The 14735-nt window shown below is 44.8% G+C and overlaps 1 protein-coding gene and 1 pseudogene across 3 annotated transcripts in view; both read right to left on the minus strand.

Annotated features, from left to right (window-relative positions):
• Window positions 1-14735, minus strand: part of ITGB5 (integrin subunit beta 5) — a 135409-nt gene that overhangs the window by 108194 nt on the left and 12480 nt on the right. For 2 of the 3 annotated variants that reach the window (XR_002786523.2, XM_010592899.3), the window contains exon 3: window positions 2832-3036. Coding sequence is in view for 2 of the 3 variants with exons in the window: in XM_010592899.3 (XP_010591201.3) it covers window positions 2832-3036 (205 nt within the window). In the remaining variant the exon portion in view is untranslated. Of the gene's footprint in view, window positions 1-2831; window positions 3037-4456; window positions 4538-14735 lie in introns of all 3 variants that reach the window. The other variant, XM_064292249.1, reaches the window with a different exon arrangement.
• Window positions 4545-14735, minus strand: LOC111751445 (alpha-enolase-like; annotated as a pseudogene).

The following is a 14735-nucleotide window of genomic DNA, read 5'->3' on the forward strand; positions in this document are numbered from 1 at the left end:
CGATAATGTTCAGCAAGAGACATGACTCTACTAATATGTCTGCTTTCTTTTCTTTTTTTTTAATTGAGTATGCAGGAGCTTTGTGCATACATGAGTATTGTACATTAATGTAACGCCAAGAAAACTGCCCAAGGAAGCTTCCATTCCTCAAACCACTTTTTTAACTCCTCTCTGCAGGTTGTTTTAAAAGCCAGTTGATAGATCACACCAAAACCACAGTCTCTCTCTGCCTCACAGTCACACCTTAATTCTGATTTCAAAAACCGGAAATATTAAAATTGCGGTATCTTTGGCTTTGTGTGACATTCAACTCTTACTGAAGCTAAATCTACCCCTAAAAGAATAAGAATCTGTCATCATGGGGGATATTTCTGGAAGAGAGCAAACACCACAGGCTATAAAATTTCAAAAAAGAGTGATTCTAGATATCGGGAGCTCCAAAAATATAAGCTAAACCTCCCTGATGATGATTCTGAAGGCTACAAACTCATTTGGAGGTAGGTATGAATTTTGGTCCCATTTCCAAAGATGATTGAGTAGAAGCAATATATAATTATAAATACCTTATGATTATGTGAAAAATATGAGTGCATGTGAATAAAGACAGAGGATATAGCAAAAATGAAAAAATCATACTGTGTAAAGGTGGATATTTTTCAGGAATTTCTTTTAAGTTACCGTTGTTCTGTTATTATGATAAAAAGGAAGATAAATCATTCATATTACTTGATAACCATTCTTACACGCAGTGCTCCAATATCTTAGTAGTCTGCAAGGACTCTCAAATCCCCTTCTAGGTCAAAACCCTTGGCCCTAAGCCTGTCACATTAGCAGATGAGTTATTTTTTCCCAGAGGGCGTCAGCAGACAGCTGCCCACATAAAGGCTCAGCTCATTTCCACTCGCTTGCACCTTTCTTTTCTCTCTCAACGTGGTATCTCACCAAACAAACATGCCCTTGTTACTGACCATGTCACTTGCAGGAGATGATCAGTAAAAATAGAAACTTCAATTAGTCCCAGCACAGATCCCTGGGCGAGCCAGTAGTTTGTGCTTCTTTATCCAGGAGGACCTACTTGCCTCCCTTCTTTTGTTTCTTCTGTCCAAGACAACTCGGTAGGTAAAATAAAACATTTCTCAAATACATGACCACTGGGACTCTTTCTAAAACACTGACGGTGCTGAACCATGTAATAATAATAATGACAGCCACGACAATGAGCATTATTGAGTGCCTCCCCTTCACAGCAGAAAACCACTGGGTTAGCGTTTGACTGATAACCAAAAGGTTGGAGGTTTGAGTCCACCCAAAGGCACCTCGGAAGAAAAGCCTGGAAATCTACGTCCAACAAGTTAGCTATTGAAAACCCTGCGGAGCACAGTTCTACTCTGACACACATGGGATTGCCATGAGTCAGAATAGAGTCTATGGCAACTGACAGATTTGAGTAGACCCTACACAGTCTTGCACCAAATCTGCTTCCACGGCACTGAGAGTCCCAACTCAAACCTAGACCTGGGTGACTCCAGGATCTGCATCCTTAGCCATTGCTCTTTGAAAAGAATAATAATTTTAACTTTTTAAAGTGTATTTATATGTTTCATTTAAACCCCAAAACATGCCTGTGAGGAATGAAGGTGACAAGCAAAGAACCTAAGATGCTGGGAGGTAGAGTAACTCACCCAGGGCCTCTAAGCTAGGGAGAGAGAAGAGCTAGAACCCTGGACAGCCAATCCAATCCACGATCTTTTCATTGCTCCAAGCTGCCCTGAAGTCCAAGTAAACCTTCTAGAAATAGTTTTAAACTATTGTTTCCTAGACAATGGGATAAAGAAAAGGCTAAAAATCAATGGACTTTTGGGAAAAAGCTGCCCCCTTCCCAGCAGTGTAATACTTTCCAAGTTTAGCCCCATGCACCTCCACCACCAACCCTTTGACATCTCAAGAATTCTGATATTTAGAATATTAGATGATAAAAGCGGTCCCCCGGAAACGAGCAAAGCCTTTGCAGTCACCAAGACCTGGGATCGAATCAGACTCTGCCACCTATTAACTGGGTGGCCTTGAGCAGGTCACCTTCTCAAGTGTAAAATGTTATTACCTGCATTACTGTGGGTCAAGTATTTGGCACGTAAGGACCCTGGGTGGCTAAATGGTTGGTGATTGAAACCCATGCATTTGGACTGCAGAAGAAAGGCCTGGTGACCTGCTTCTGTAAAGATTACAGCCAGGAAAAACCCAAGGAGCGGTTCTACTCCGTAACATTTGGGGTCAGCCATGAGTCGAAATCAACTCCACGGCAACGTTTTTATTATTTTCTAGGTATGCAAAAACTGTTCAGTTTCCTTCTAACCCTCCCCTTATATCACAATTGACTCTAGGTCTCACAGGGGCTCTGGGGTCCCAAAACAAAACATCTCTGCTCTTAAAGTCTGCCCTTCAGAAACGACAATGACTTGAATGGAATTTCCTTAGAGGAAAAAAATATCTTTTTCTTAGACGTAGCACTGTCCCTCAGCAACTTGCATTAACTGGCATGGTCCCGTACAAAACAGTAAGCAAAGGTATCCCACCCGCCCACGGGGCCCAAGTTCCTGTTTAAAAGCAGCTGAGTAGCACGGCTACTCCTCCATTTCTGCTGAGCTTTGCACTCTGCTTCCTGGAGTCCAGGTCCCTCATTACTAGCTTCCTCCTGACTCTGATGTCAGCCTGCCAGGACTATTTGCCCTTCTCTGCCTGAGTTAAGACAAATCCCATCATTAACCTGTCCCACCTCCCCTATTGCGATTTCCTGAGTCCACGGCATCCTGCCCACTCTGAGGGCAACCCACCTGGCCGAAGGTTCACCGCCACCTCCTGTGGCGTCATCTGAATGACATCTGAGCCCGCAGAGCTGGAGCCCTTGCTGCTGAGAGGCTGGCTCCGCAGGACATGGGTGCTGCTGGCCGGGCTCTCAAGCTCACCTCCACAGCTGTTCCTGATGAGGTTTTCCCTCAAGTCACACCGGGATATGACTGATCTTGGGCTGCCAAAGTCCTACACAAGGAAATGGGAAGAAAGCAGGAGGCGGTCAGTAGGTTTTTCTTAGGTTGTAGACTGGTCGCCATCTGGCTGATCTTAAACCGGCTACATTCCATTTACATTGTTCTGAAAATGGATAAAATGATAACTCCCATCCAAAATGCCTCACCAAGTATTAGGAGCATCAACTGAGGCCCTGGTTATGAAAGCACTTTGTAGACCGTAAACGCATATTAGAAATGTTTGATTTCATTGTTATTTTAATACTCAAAAGGCTCCTAAGGGGGAAAAAATGCTCCTAACTGCTGACATGATTCACAGGAGAAAAGTAACTGAAAAGATCAAAAGTTGCATAACTAAAAATTTTAAAAGGTGAATAGAATATAAGTGGCTGAAGAGTTGTCACTCAGGCAATCAAGAGTTAACTCTGAGCTGCTCACTCATCTATGTTTGCAGGCATTGGACATTGCACAACTATTCTAGAGAACAATGTGGCAATTTACATCATATCCGTTGACCTAGTGGTCCCTTCCTGGAAATTTATCATAAGAAAATAATCAAAATAAGGGGAAATTCTATAAGAAGATATATATTGTTGTTGTTAGGTGTCATTGAGTGGATTTTGACTCATAGCAACCATGTGACAGGACTGAACTGCCCCATAGGGTTTTCTAGGCTATAATCTTTATGGAAGCAGATCACGTGGTCTTTCTCACATGGAGCCACTGGGTGGGTTTGAACTGTCAACCTTTCGATTAAGCCATTATACCACCAGGGCTTCTGAAGAAGACATATACTAACAGACATATGTACATCAATGTTCTTTGCAGCACTGTTCACAATAGTCACAATGTGGAAACAACCTAAATGTTCATCAATGGATGAATGGATAAACAAAATGTGAACCATATGTACAATGGAATACTACTTGGCCAAAAAGAGAAATGAAGTCTTGGTGTATGCTACAACTTGGATGAAGCTTGAAGGCATTATGCTGAGTGAAATAAGTCAATCACGAAAGGAAAAATATCATATGACCTCACGCATACAAAAAGAACAGGTAGATGTATAGAGATGGAAGTTTATTAGTGGCTACCAGGGGCCAGGAGGGAGGGGGAAAGAGGGAGTCATTGCTTAGGGGGCATTGAGTTTCTGTTAAGGGTGATGGGAAAACTGCACTGATTAAGGGTAAGGGTTTCACAGCCAATTAATGTTATTGATGTCAGTAAGTTGTACAACTGTAAAAAGTTGAACTAACAAATGTTGTGTGATAGATATATCTATAATAACAATAAAAATAAGTAGCTGCTGAGGCTGTTTAAGTATAGCTAAACATCTCATGGAATTTGGTTCCTTGGTTTGGAGGTTTAGGGTCATGGTTTCATAGCATATCTCAGTTAATGGTCTAGTATTGAGTTTAGTGCTTATGTTCTACCTCCTAGTTCATCGTGTAGTGCCTGGGGTCTTCAAAGCTTCCAAGTGGTCATTCAAGGTACAACAATTGGTCTCTATTCACCTGGAGCAACAGAGGAAGGAGAGTCAGAAATAGGAGGCAATGGAATGTGTGGCTAATTGCCTCCTCGAACAATGACTATACCTCTGTAGCCGTGAGACCAGAAGAATTCAATGATGCCTGGTTACCATTACGGAACATTTTGATCAAAGATTCTACAGAGGAATCCTGATCAAATGGAGGTGCTATGGAATGAATTGTGTCCCTCAAACATGTGTGTCAACTTGGCTAGGCCATGGTTCCTAGTATTGTGTGATTGTCCACCATTTTGTCACCTGATGTGATTTTCCTATGCTTTGTAAATCCTACCTCCATGATGTTAATGAGGCAGGACTCAATCTATTAGATTAGGTTGTATCTTGAGTCTACCTCTTCTGAGATGTAAAAGAGAGGAGCAAGCAGAGAGACAGGGGACCTCATACCACCAAGAAAGTAGTGCCAGGAACTGGGCATGTCCTTCGGAGCCACGGTCCTACACTGAGAAGTTCCTAGACCAGGGGAAGATTGATGACAAGGACCTTCCTTCGGAGGTGACAGAGGAAGAAAGCCTTTCCCTGGAGCTGGCTCCCTGAATTTGGACTTCTAGCCTACTAAACTGTGAGAGAATAAACTTTTGTTTGTTAAAGCCATCCACTGGTGGTATTTCTGTTGTAGCAGCACCAGTGACTAAGACAGGGGGGAAATGTAGAACAGAAACTTCAAAATCTCATGGAATCTAGCCTTTCTGGAGCCATGGAGGCTGGATGAACCCCCAAAACTACTGCCCTGAGATAATCTTTAAATCTTACACCAAAAATATCCCCCTGAAGTCTTCCCAAAACCAAGCAATAGCTTAGTTTAACTAAACTATTAATTAAACTGCCTTGAGCATTGTGCTCTTTTAAGAACTATCCAAATGGGATCAAACTGACAACAGCAACTCAAAAGATTAGATATGAAACTTAGGAGACAATGAGCTTGTGCTAATGGGGGAGGAACAATGTGGAAAAGGAGGGTGAGAATGGTTGCACAACATGAAGAATATAACCAATGTCACTGAATTGTACATGTAGAAATTGCTGAATTGGTATATCATCCACTGTGTATATTTTCAACAACAAAAAATAAAATTTCTAAAAAGTAAAAAAAGATATATATACTGTAGTGTTATTTATAATAGCATACTCTTATAAGCTTGTAAATCTAAACCCCTAAACCATAAGAAAAATATGGTGCATCACTTTAATAGATGATGTAGCCATTACAAATAACTAAGATTAAGTAGAGATTCCATAAAACTTTTATACTAAGGAAAAAAACACAAACAGAAAATACAATTGCATCTGCGTTAGGATTCAAAAGAGAAATACAATGCGAAGACAGTGGATGCCTTAAAGGCAGAGGGACTACGCCAAATTTTTCTTTTACAGTAAAGAGATATTGGTAAGAAAAATCTTTCTTGCCTTACATTGGATTTGGAAGAAGGTGGGGCATTAAGATGATCCAAGCTAATTTGGGGTACCGGGCATTTGAGACATTAAGTTTAAAACTAAATACTATATGTTATTATAAAATACGGTGCCTGTAAGTTGGATCATTCCCCATTCATGGCAAAACAAGCCCAGGGTCCTCTCTGAGCACCCTTTCACTGATGGGTGTGGAAAGTAAGATGGACTGCCTCCAGCTGGCTGGATACCAGTGCTGTACTACATAATCCTTGCAACAGCTCCAGGAGACAGGACACTGATCTTGTCCTCTTCCCTCGGTAACACTTGGCCCGAAGGTCTCAGATGAGTCAAGTGTCCCTTGACCCCTCTGTTAGTAGTCAGACTCCTGGCACAGGCATAGCACTTGGGGGACCCCCCACTTTGTCATAGCCTAGAATGCCCTCAACTAGTCAATGCCTTTTGGAACCTTTGCAAGATTCAAAGCTAAGAAGTTGACAAGATTTTTCAGTGTTTTTACATAAGTAAAACCAAGTGTGTTGTTCTGGGCCTCTGAGATTGTTTGTTTGTTTAACTGAATTCTTTTGTTTTTTTTGCATTGAATCCCAGGGGATCTTGCCTGTGACAACCTCAGGCTTGTAAGTATGTATATGTAGCTCCACTCTCTGGCTACTTGGTATGGAGCACGGTAAGAAATGACGGTTCTGGGCCACTCACAAGATTCCAAAGCCAGGGTTTCCAGACTGGGTTTCTGATGGCCAAGCCTGGCCTCTGATGCAGCAGCTCTAATAAAGCAGCGAAGAAAGCACAGGGAAGGGGGCTAGGGAGTTAAGTACCTGAAGGCCCTGGCAGGGATGGATTACCCAATAAGCAAGGTACGCACAGGCTCACTTGTGCTTACATACTAATCTGTAGTACACGATTTTACATGAACCTGTAGTGAACAATTTCACATGGGTCTCACCACATGTTTGATGTGGTTAAAAAAAAAAAAAAAACAGGTAAAATTGTGTACTACAGATTGGTAAGTAAGTACAAGTAAGCCCATGCTTACCTTATCATAAGCCGGTGCCTACATACCGTGCTTGCTGGTTAATCCCCCCTGCCTGCAAGTATTGTTCGGTGGTGGAGCAGAGGCTACAGCGGAGATCTAATTAGCTGTCCAGAACTTGAAGGGCTCAAGGCTCGGCTACCCAGAGCTTACTTAGCTAGAGGATTTCTGAACTTCTTGCCGGCAAACTGGCCTTGCTGCCCAGCAACTCCAATTCTGAAGGGCTGGTTATAACTGGGCCGGTGCTCTAATAGCCAAGTGCACCTGTCTTCCTCAGCCCTGTGCAGAGCCCCACCACGAGGTTGGCAATGCAAGCATCTCCCTTCCCCCTTCCCCTTAGAGCCACGGAAATCCCTGACGCTCACCCACTGGCCTGAGCCGGCTTGCACACTGGAAGAGACTTAGTCCCAGAGCCAGCCTGGTTTGCTCTGAGTAGGAGGCAGTTGCATGATTCTTCATCCACAGCCTTGACGATTTGCTTCAGGTTAATCATTATGAAATCACCCCACTACCTGGACGCCTGTACCAGAAGCAAACTTTGTCCCAGCTTCCCAGTCATCCCAGCCAGAGAGATTTTCCATAGACACTATTAGTCCTTGATGAAGGACTTCTACAGGGCCACCTGCTGGTCAGGGAAGCTGAAGAACTCAGAGGCAGGCACGTCCATGGGGCTGGCTTTCCCTACTGTACTCTTGCCGCTCCCAGGCTTCTTTATTGTCTTGGATATTAGGAGCACAGCCTTCTTCATTCCCCTCACTGATACCATCTTTCTCACATTTCTCCTTAATCACATTCTTCAGGTTGTAGTAAACCTCAGATCCAATGCACATCACTTCCTTGAAATCTGCTCCACAATAGGCAGGGTCATGAATGCCTGCATTGCCACCTTGTTGCCAGTGTGAGAGTCACCATTGATCACATTGAAAGCTGCAACTGGCAGGTGCCTTCAGAAGTACCAACCACACTGCAATGTGATAGTACAGGGAAGCCCCCTTCTCAGTAACTCCAGCTTTACAGACAGCAAGGGACACCCTGGTACAACATTTATGCCAAAGTTAGATCTATTCTCAGTGCCATCCATCTCTATCACCCCTTTGTCAGTCTTCGCCTATTTCATAAAGTTCTGTTTCTTGCTATTGAGGGCAGGCCCAATAGTTTCATTGATGCTTGACAGCCTTTAAGACACCTTGACCCATATATCGAGTCTTGTCATTGTCCTGGAGCTTTAGGGCCTCAGAGATGCCAGCTGAGGCACCACTGGGCATGGCAGCTCTGAAGAGACCTTGTGAGCTGAAGGCATCTACTTCAACAGTGGAATTTTAACAAGCATTAAAGACTTCTGTCACATGGAGCCTGAACATAACCATGACTCATTTCTAGCTATAGATTTTTGTTGCCAAGAAAGAGGCAGAGGTTGCTGAAGCCCCCAACAGGGAGCGATAACCCAGCAAGCTCAGCTCCTCTCCTCTATCCCTCTGAGCTCCCCTCTTGATGTTTTAATTTTGAGCAAGGACATGTGCATATTTCAAGAGAAGAAACCAAAACCACAGAGACAGGGAGCATGTCTTGTAATGGTCATGACCTTCCAGGTACACAAACATTACAAATAAAACGTCTCAAGATACCCATATTTCAAAACTCTAATTCCAGTGAATACAGATATGCCAAATCTTTAAACCTTGGAGAAAAGAAAGACTCATGATCTAACAAATTCCTCACAGGAATGACACACTGATATCTGATGCGCTAAGAGCTTTTAGATGCTGGGGACCTGACATCCTGGTCCTCTGCCAGGTGTCAGAATATAGCAAATTCTAAAGGGAAGAGCCCTTCTGCTGCATCACCTGGTGCCAGCCCTCACTTCTATAGAGACCCATGTCATGAGTTGAATTGTGTGTCCCCAAGAAAGATATGCTGAAATCCTAACCTCAGGTATCTGTCAATGTGACTTTTGGTTGGAAATAGGGTCTTGGAAGATGTTATCAGTTGTGATAACGTTAGGTCACTCTGAAGTAAGGTGGGTCCTAATCTGAGCAGTGTTCCCATAAAAAAGAAGAGGTAAAGACAGACACAGAGGGAAGATGGCCATGTGAAGATGGATGCAAAGATTAGAATGATACCCCTACACATCAAGGACTGCCTTTTTTAGAAGTTAGAAGAGAGGCGTTAAATAGATTCTCCCTCAAAGCCTCAGAAGTAATCAACACGGCTGACGTTCTGAGTTGAGACTTCTAAACTCCTGAACAGTGAAACAATACACTTCTGTTCCTGTAAGCCACCCAGTCTGTGGCACTTTGTTACAACAGCCCTGGGAGACTAATACAGCCCATGTAACTAAGTTCATGGCTAAGCTCACCCAAGAAGTTTGAAATTGTTTGGCCCCAGTTTCCCAGATCTAAGTTTAGTACTCCTTGTAGCACTGCCTCCCACCTCGGAAAAGACCGCTGCTGAACTCTGCAGGGGAAACTAACTCTGAGCCCACAAAGCCCACCCTGCTGATTTACTATGTCTTCGCTGTTCAAAACACGGAGCCCTTCCTTCTACGTGTCCACCTTGGGGGATAAATATCCTATTGATGCAGACAAACAGGTATGGAGGGGTTCGATCCCTATAGAGGGAGAGGGGGGACTTGGTGTCAACACGGAGAAATGGAAACTAGTTCCAGGATGGACTTCCACTGGGCCGCTGCCCGATTGCTTGGGGGTACTCCCAATACCCCATGCTGGGAAAGGTTTCAGTAGATTGACAAAGCACCTGTCTATGAACCCCAGAAATGCTCTCGTCAGCCTCTCCAGAGGATGCATAAAGGGTAATGACATTACAGGCAAGTATATCAAGAGAAGGAACAGAAAGGGAATAGGAGGCTGAACTCCCTTGCTGGCTTTCTGTCACTACGCAGTAACCCAAAAAGAAAACAGGAGTGTTCCAGACTTAGATAGCTTTTGGGTTACTACAACACCTCCCCTCTCCACTCTGCTCCATCACCTAATATGTGGAGGATAAAATAAGCTGTGGAGTCCCTGCGTGGTACAAATGGCTAACGCACTCACCGACAACCAAAAGGTTGGTGGTTCCAGCCCACCTAGAGGTGGCTCGGAAGACAGGCCTAGTGACCTACTTCCCCTAGATCACTAGGGAAAGCCTGTGGAGCACAGTTCTACCCTGACTCACCTGGAGAGCGACTGGTTTAGGCTTTTTTTTATGATTTGTAATATTTGCTGTAACACCCATCTGCCTCTATAGTTTGTTCATCAAAATCTGTTTCCCTGCTGTCAAGGCCAGTGCTCAGCTGGTTCACAGCAGTGTGGCATCAGGGCCGGTGAGGTCAGAGTCATTTGCCTGTGCCACACCGGCCATGGTTTTAATTGAACTCCACCCTGCTTACTACTACTAAAAGTAAAAACTCTGAAATGATGCCAATGGTTGTTTGGTGCGGGAGGATGGGCTTGTTTGTTTCTGAAACAAAAGGGTGGAAGAATTGAGAAACTACAGGTCCTGGGAGAAAAGAAACCCAGGGAAGAATGGAAGCAGACACACCCGACCCCCAGGGTGAAGACGGAAGGAACAAATCTGTAAGCAGGAAGGAGCCAGGTAGTGAAGTGGGCACAGGCGGGGAGCTGGCTGCTCTCTGGGGCTGACGTCCCCACTGAATACTGGCCAGACCAGCCAAAGCTGCAGGCCCCGCTTGACAGAAGCCTTGAGGATTGGGGGCGGGGGGTTGGTATGGGAAGACAGGTAACTGGTGATAATCCAAAATTTGTGTGCCAGCCATATACTCCCTGCTTGGCAGGTGGAGAAATCCCTCTGCCAGCTTCCAACCAGCTCATATAATTCCTTGAGCAAATATTTATGAAGGATCTGCAATAGGCCAAGCCTGCTTCTTTTTATTTAGTCTGACCACAAAGAGATATTCTCTCAAAACATCTATATTTTATTGTGAGCTGGATTGAATGCTGATTTTTTTTTTTTTTCAATTTCCTCTACAGCTCAAAGGAAAACATAGATGATGTCTTTTCTACCTTCCCTGCCACCATAATTTCCCCGGCTTGCTGCCCAGACTCTAATTTGTCTCCTTCCTGATGCTCCTGCCTCCAATCCTACTTGCCCCTTCATTCCTTTCCCTCCACGTTCACCTCCAAGGGCCGAGACCTCTCACTCCAGCCCAGGCTTCAAGAATCTTCTTCCACCCCGAGACCTGATTTCCACGTATCCAAATACTGCAGCCCCCAGCCACATTGTTCTTCTACCCTCGGGATTTCAGCTTCCTTGGTCATCACCCATTTGCCTCTTTGCCTTCACCCTTCCTCTTCCTCCTTGATGTCACAGCAGCCTGGCACTCTCCATGGCCATATCCCTCAAGGCACTCACTTTCCCACCCTAACAACCTCTCTACTTCCCATCCCTAAGAGCATCTTTTTGGCTGCCAATGTCTCCCTTGCCCCCATCAAACCTGCTTTGTCTCCTCACAGGGAGTACCAATCCCTCAGCCCTTCCAATTTCTCCCAATCATCACTGTATTAGTCATCTAAACCAAAAAAACCAAACCCGTTGCCGTCGAGTCGATTTCAACTCATAGCGACCCTGCAGGACAGAGTAGAACTGCCGCATAGAGTTTCCAAGGAGCGCCTGGTGGATTTGAACTGCTGACCTTTAGGTTAGCAGCCGTAGCACTCAACCACTATGCAACCAGGGTTTCCAAACCAAAACCCATAGCAACCCTGTAGGACAGGGTAGAACTGCCCCATAGGGTTTCCCAGGTGCAGCTGGTAGATTTGAACTGCCAACCTTTTGGTTAGCAGCCAAGGTCTTAGCCACCTCGTCACCAGGGCTCTGTGTTAGTCATCTAGTCATCTAGTACTGCTATAACAGAAATACCACAAGTGGATGGCTTTAACAAAGAGAAATTTATTCTCTCACAGTCGAGTAGGTTACAAGTCCAAATTCAGGGCGTCGGCTCCAGGGGAAGGCTATCTCTCTGTTGGCTCTGGAGGAAGGTCTTTCTCATCAATCTTCCCCCTTGTCGAGGAGCTTCTCAGGTGCAGTGATCCCAGGTCCAAAGGATGCACTCAGCACCTGGTGCTGCTTTCTTGGTGGTATGAGGTCCCCAACTCTCTGCTTGCTTCCCTTTCGTTTTATCTCTTGAGAGATAAAAGGTGGTGCAGGCCACACCCCAGGGAAACTCCCTTCAAATTGGTTCAGGACATTTGAACTGCCAACCTTTTGGTTAGCAGCCAAGGTCTTAGCCACCTCGTCACCAGGGCTCTGTCTTAGTCATCTAGTCATCTAGTACTGCTATAACAGAAATACCACAAGTGGATGGTGACCTGAGTAAGGGTGGTGTTACGACCCCACCCTAATCCTCTGAACTTAAAATTACAATCACAAAATGGAGGACAACCACACAATACTGGGAATCATGGCCTAGCCAAATTGGCACATATTTGGGGGGGGGACATAATTCAATAAATGACAATCACTTTGCGAGCTATACCGGCCTCCCTGTCAATGGCACAGGCTGCTAGTCCACCAAACCCCTTCTCCTTTTCTCCCTGGACACACGGCTAGATTCAGTCTAGTTCTCGTGTCATTATTGTCCAGGCCCACACTGGGTCTCTCCCCAGCACATTGGCTCCCTCTACGCTTATACACAGCCTCATTCTGGGCAGAAGAACTTCCCATGATCCCTGTACTGGGATGCAGCCTCCCATCCTCTTTGGGGGCAAACTTTTCTTGGGGCCTGATTTGTTTCAGGGAGCTAGGTTTAGAAAGTTCCAGAATGGTTTTGTTCAACTTCCTTCTCTTTGCAAGATAGAATAAGTGTGGCCCAGTGCTGTCTCAGCCATACACGTGGCGATGTGACTGGGTTACAGACAGTAAAATATCAGTGGAAATCATGTGGCCTGCTCCTGGGCCTTACCACAAAACCCTGCAAGCACACTCATCCACGCACTTTCCTCTTGACAGCTACTGGGCTGTGAAACTTACAATCTATGGGAGAGACACACGTTTTTCTCTTAAAAAAATGATGAGCAAAATAGACAAGCCACTGGAGTTTGTGGAGTTGTAATATTTGCTGTAACACTTTAACACCCATCTCCTTGTATATCTTGTTCATCAAAATCTGTTTCCCTGCCATCAAGGCCAGTGATCAGCTAGTTCGTAGCAGTGTGGCATCATGAGGGTTTAAGCTGGTCAAGAGGCAGAGGGACCGGCTCTGGCTGGAACTGCCAGGAGTGTGTCAAGGAGCACAAGCGTGGGATCTGAAGTCTGCAGTATTGACAGGTGAGGGCCAGGCAGTAACCCCCACATCCTGATCTCAGAGTAGCAGACAGCCTGGTGACTCTGGTCATGCAGCCAGAGGGTAACAAAGACACTGTGATTTGACACAATTATAATTAAGGCTTTATATATCGGGGAGATTCCTCTCTCAAACTAATCTGTTTAGTAATCTTACTCCCTGTTGGAAAAAGTTCTAGAAAGTTCATGTGTCAAGAGGCAGTATAGCCTAGAGAAAAGAGCTCGGGCTCAGAAGTTCAACCTGATGGAGTCGAGCTTTGGCACGATTGTGTGGCCTTGAATGAGTCACTTTACCTCTCTGAGCCTCAGATTTTTATCAGGAAAATTGGAATATTATCACCCACCTTACGGAGCTGTTGTGAGGATTAGAAGCGCTATGTACTAAGTGCGTGGCATCTAGTAGGTTCCCCTCATGATCATTTGTAGCCATAGTTAAAGAAATCATGAGACCTCCGAGGCCCCATCATGAAGAATAAGCCCGGCCTCCCCGGAGCCATGTCTTGGACCCGCTGACAGGGACCATACCAGACATGGCCTATCCAAAACGGCAGCTCTTGGGTTCTTTGTCAAATGACCTTAATGATGTTTGAGTGCAAGGAGGGTTTGTGCTTCATGGCTTTAACAACAGTTTGAAAAAGTGACCCAAGAGTGTCCAACAAGACAGGAAGTTTAGTAGTTGAGCATTTCCTAACTGGCCCACCAAGTCCTGAGATTTTGTATTGCTTTATGATAGCAGAAAACCTTGGTGGCATTGTAGTTAAGAGCTACAGCTGCTAACCAAAAGGTCGACAGTTCAAATCTACCAGGCTGTCCTTGGAAACCCCATGGGGCAGTTCTACAATTCTATAGGGTCACTATGAGTTGGAATCAACTCAACGGCAATGGGTTTCGGGGTTATGACAGCAAGGTGCCTAACACTGCCCCAAGCTTACATCCCTCCCTACAGGATTTAAAGAAACAGTAGCCATCATTTAAAAGTAATAAAAAAAAGTAATATCATTCCTTAAAGGCAAATTCATAATATATATCCTCAAACAAGCCACACTGAGATGACAAGCATCCACCAACATGCCACCCACCCAGGGATGTTTTGTATCATTATACAACAAACTCATTTTACAAGCTCTGTATCTTCAGGAATTCTTACACCAAAGAGCAGACAACCACAGGGAAGTCATAATTGGTTCTCTTACAAAAAGGAAAGGAGGTCTTGTCTCCCTGAAACAGGATTAAAACATTCAGCAGCGTCAAGAGACTGAACTTGTGAACTTATCATTTCATAAAAACATAGCTTCTCCTTCTTCAGTGACCTGGGTGGAAGGGAAAGGGGCAGCCTCCAGAATCTGCACACACCCTTTATGTACAGTCAACCGAGTGCTGTGGTTAGCCACGCTCCACAGCACTTCCCTTTCCTTCCTCCCCCTGCCCC

The sequence above is a fragment of the Loxodonta africana genome, chromosome 1 (genome assembly GCF_030014295.1).
Source record: "Loxodonta africana isolate mLoxAfr1 chromosome 1, mLoxAfr1.hap2, whole genome shotgun sequence".
Taxonomy (NCBI): Eukaryota; Metazoa; Chordata; class Mammalia; order Proboscidea; family Elephantidae; genus Loxodonta; species Loxodonta africana.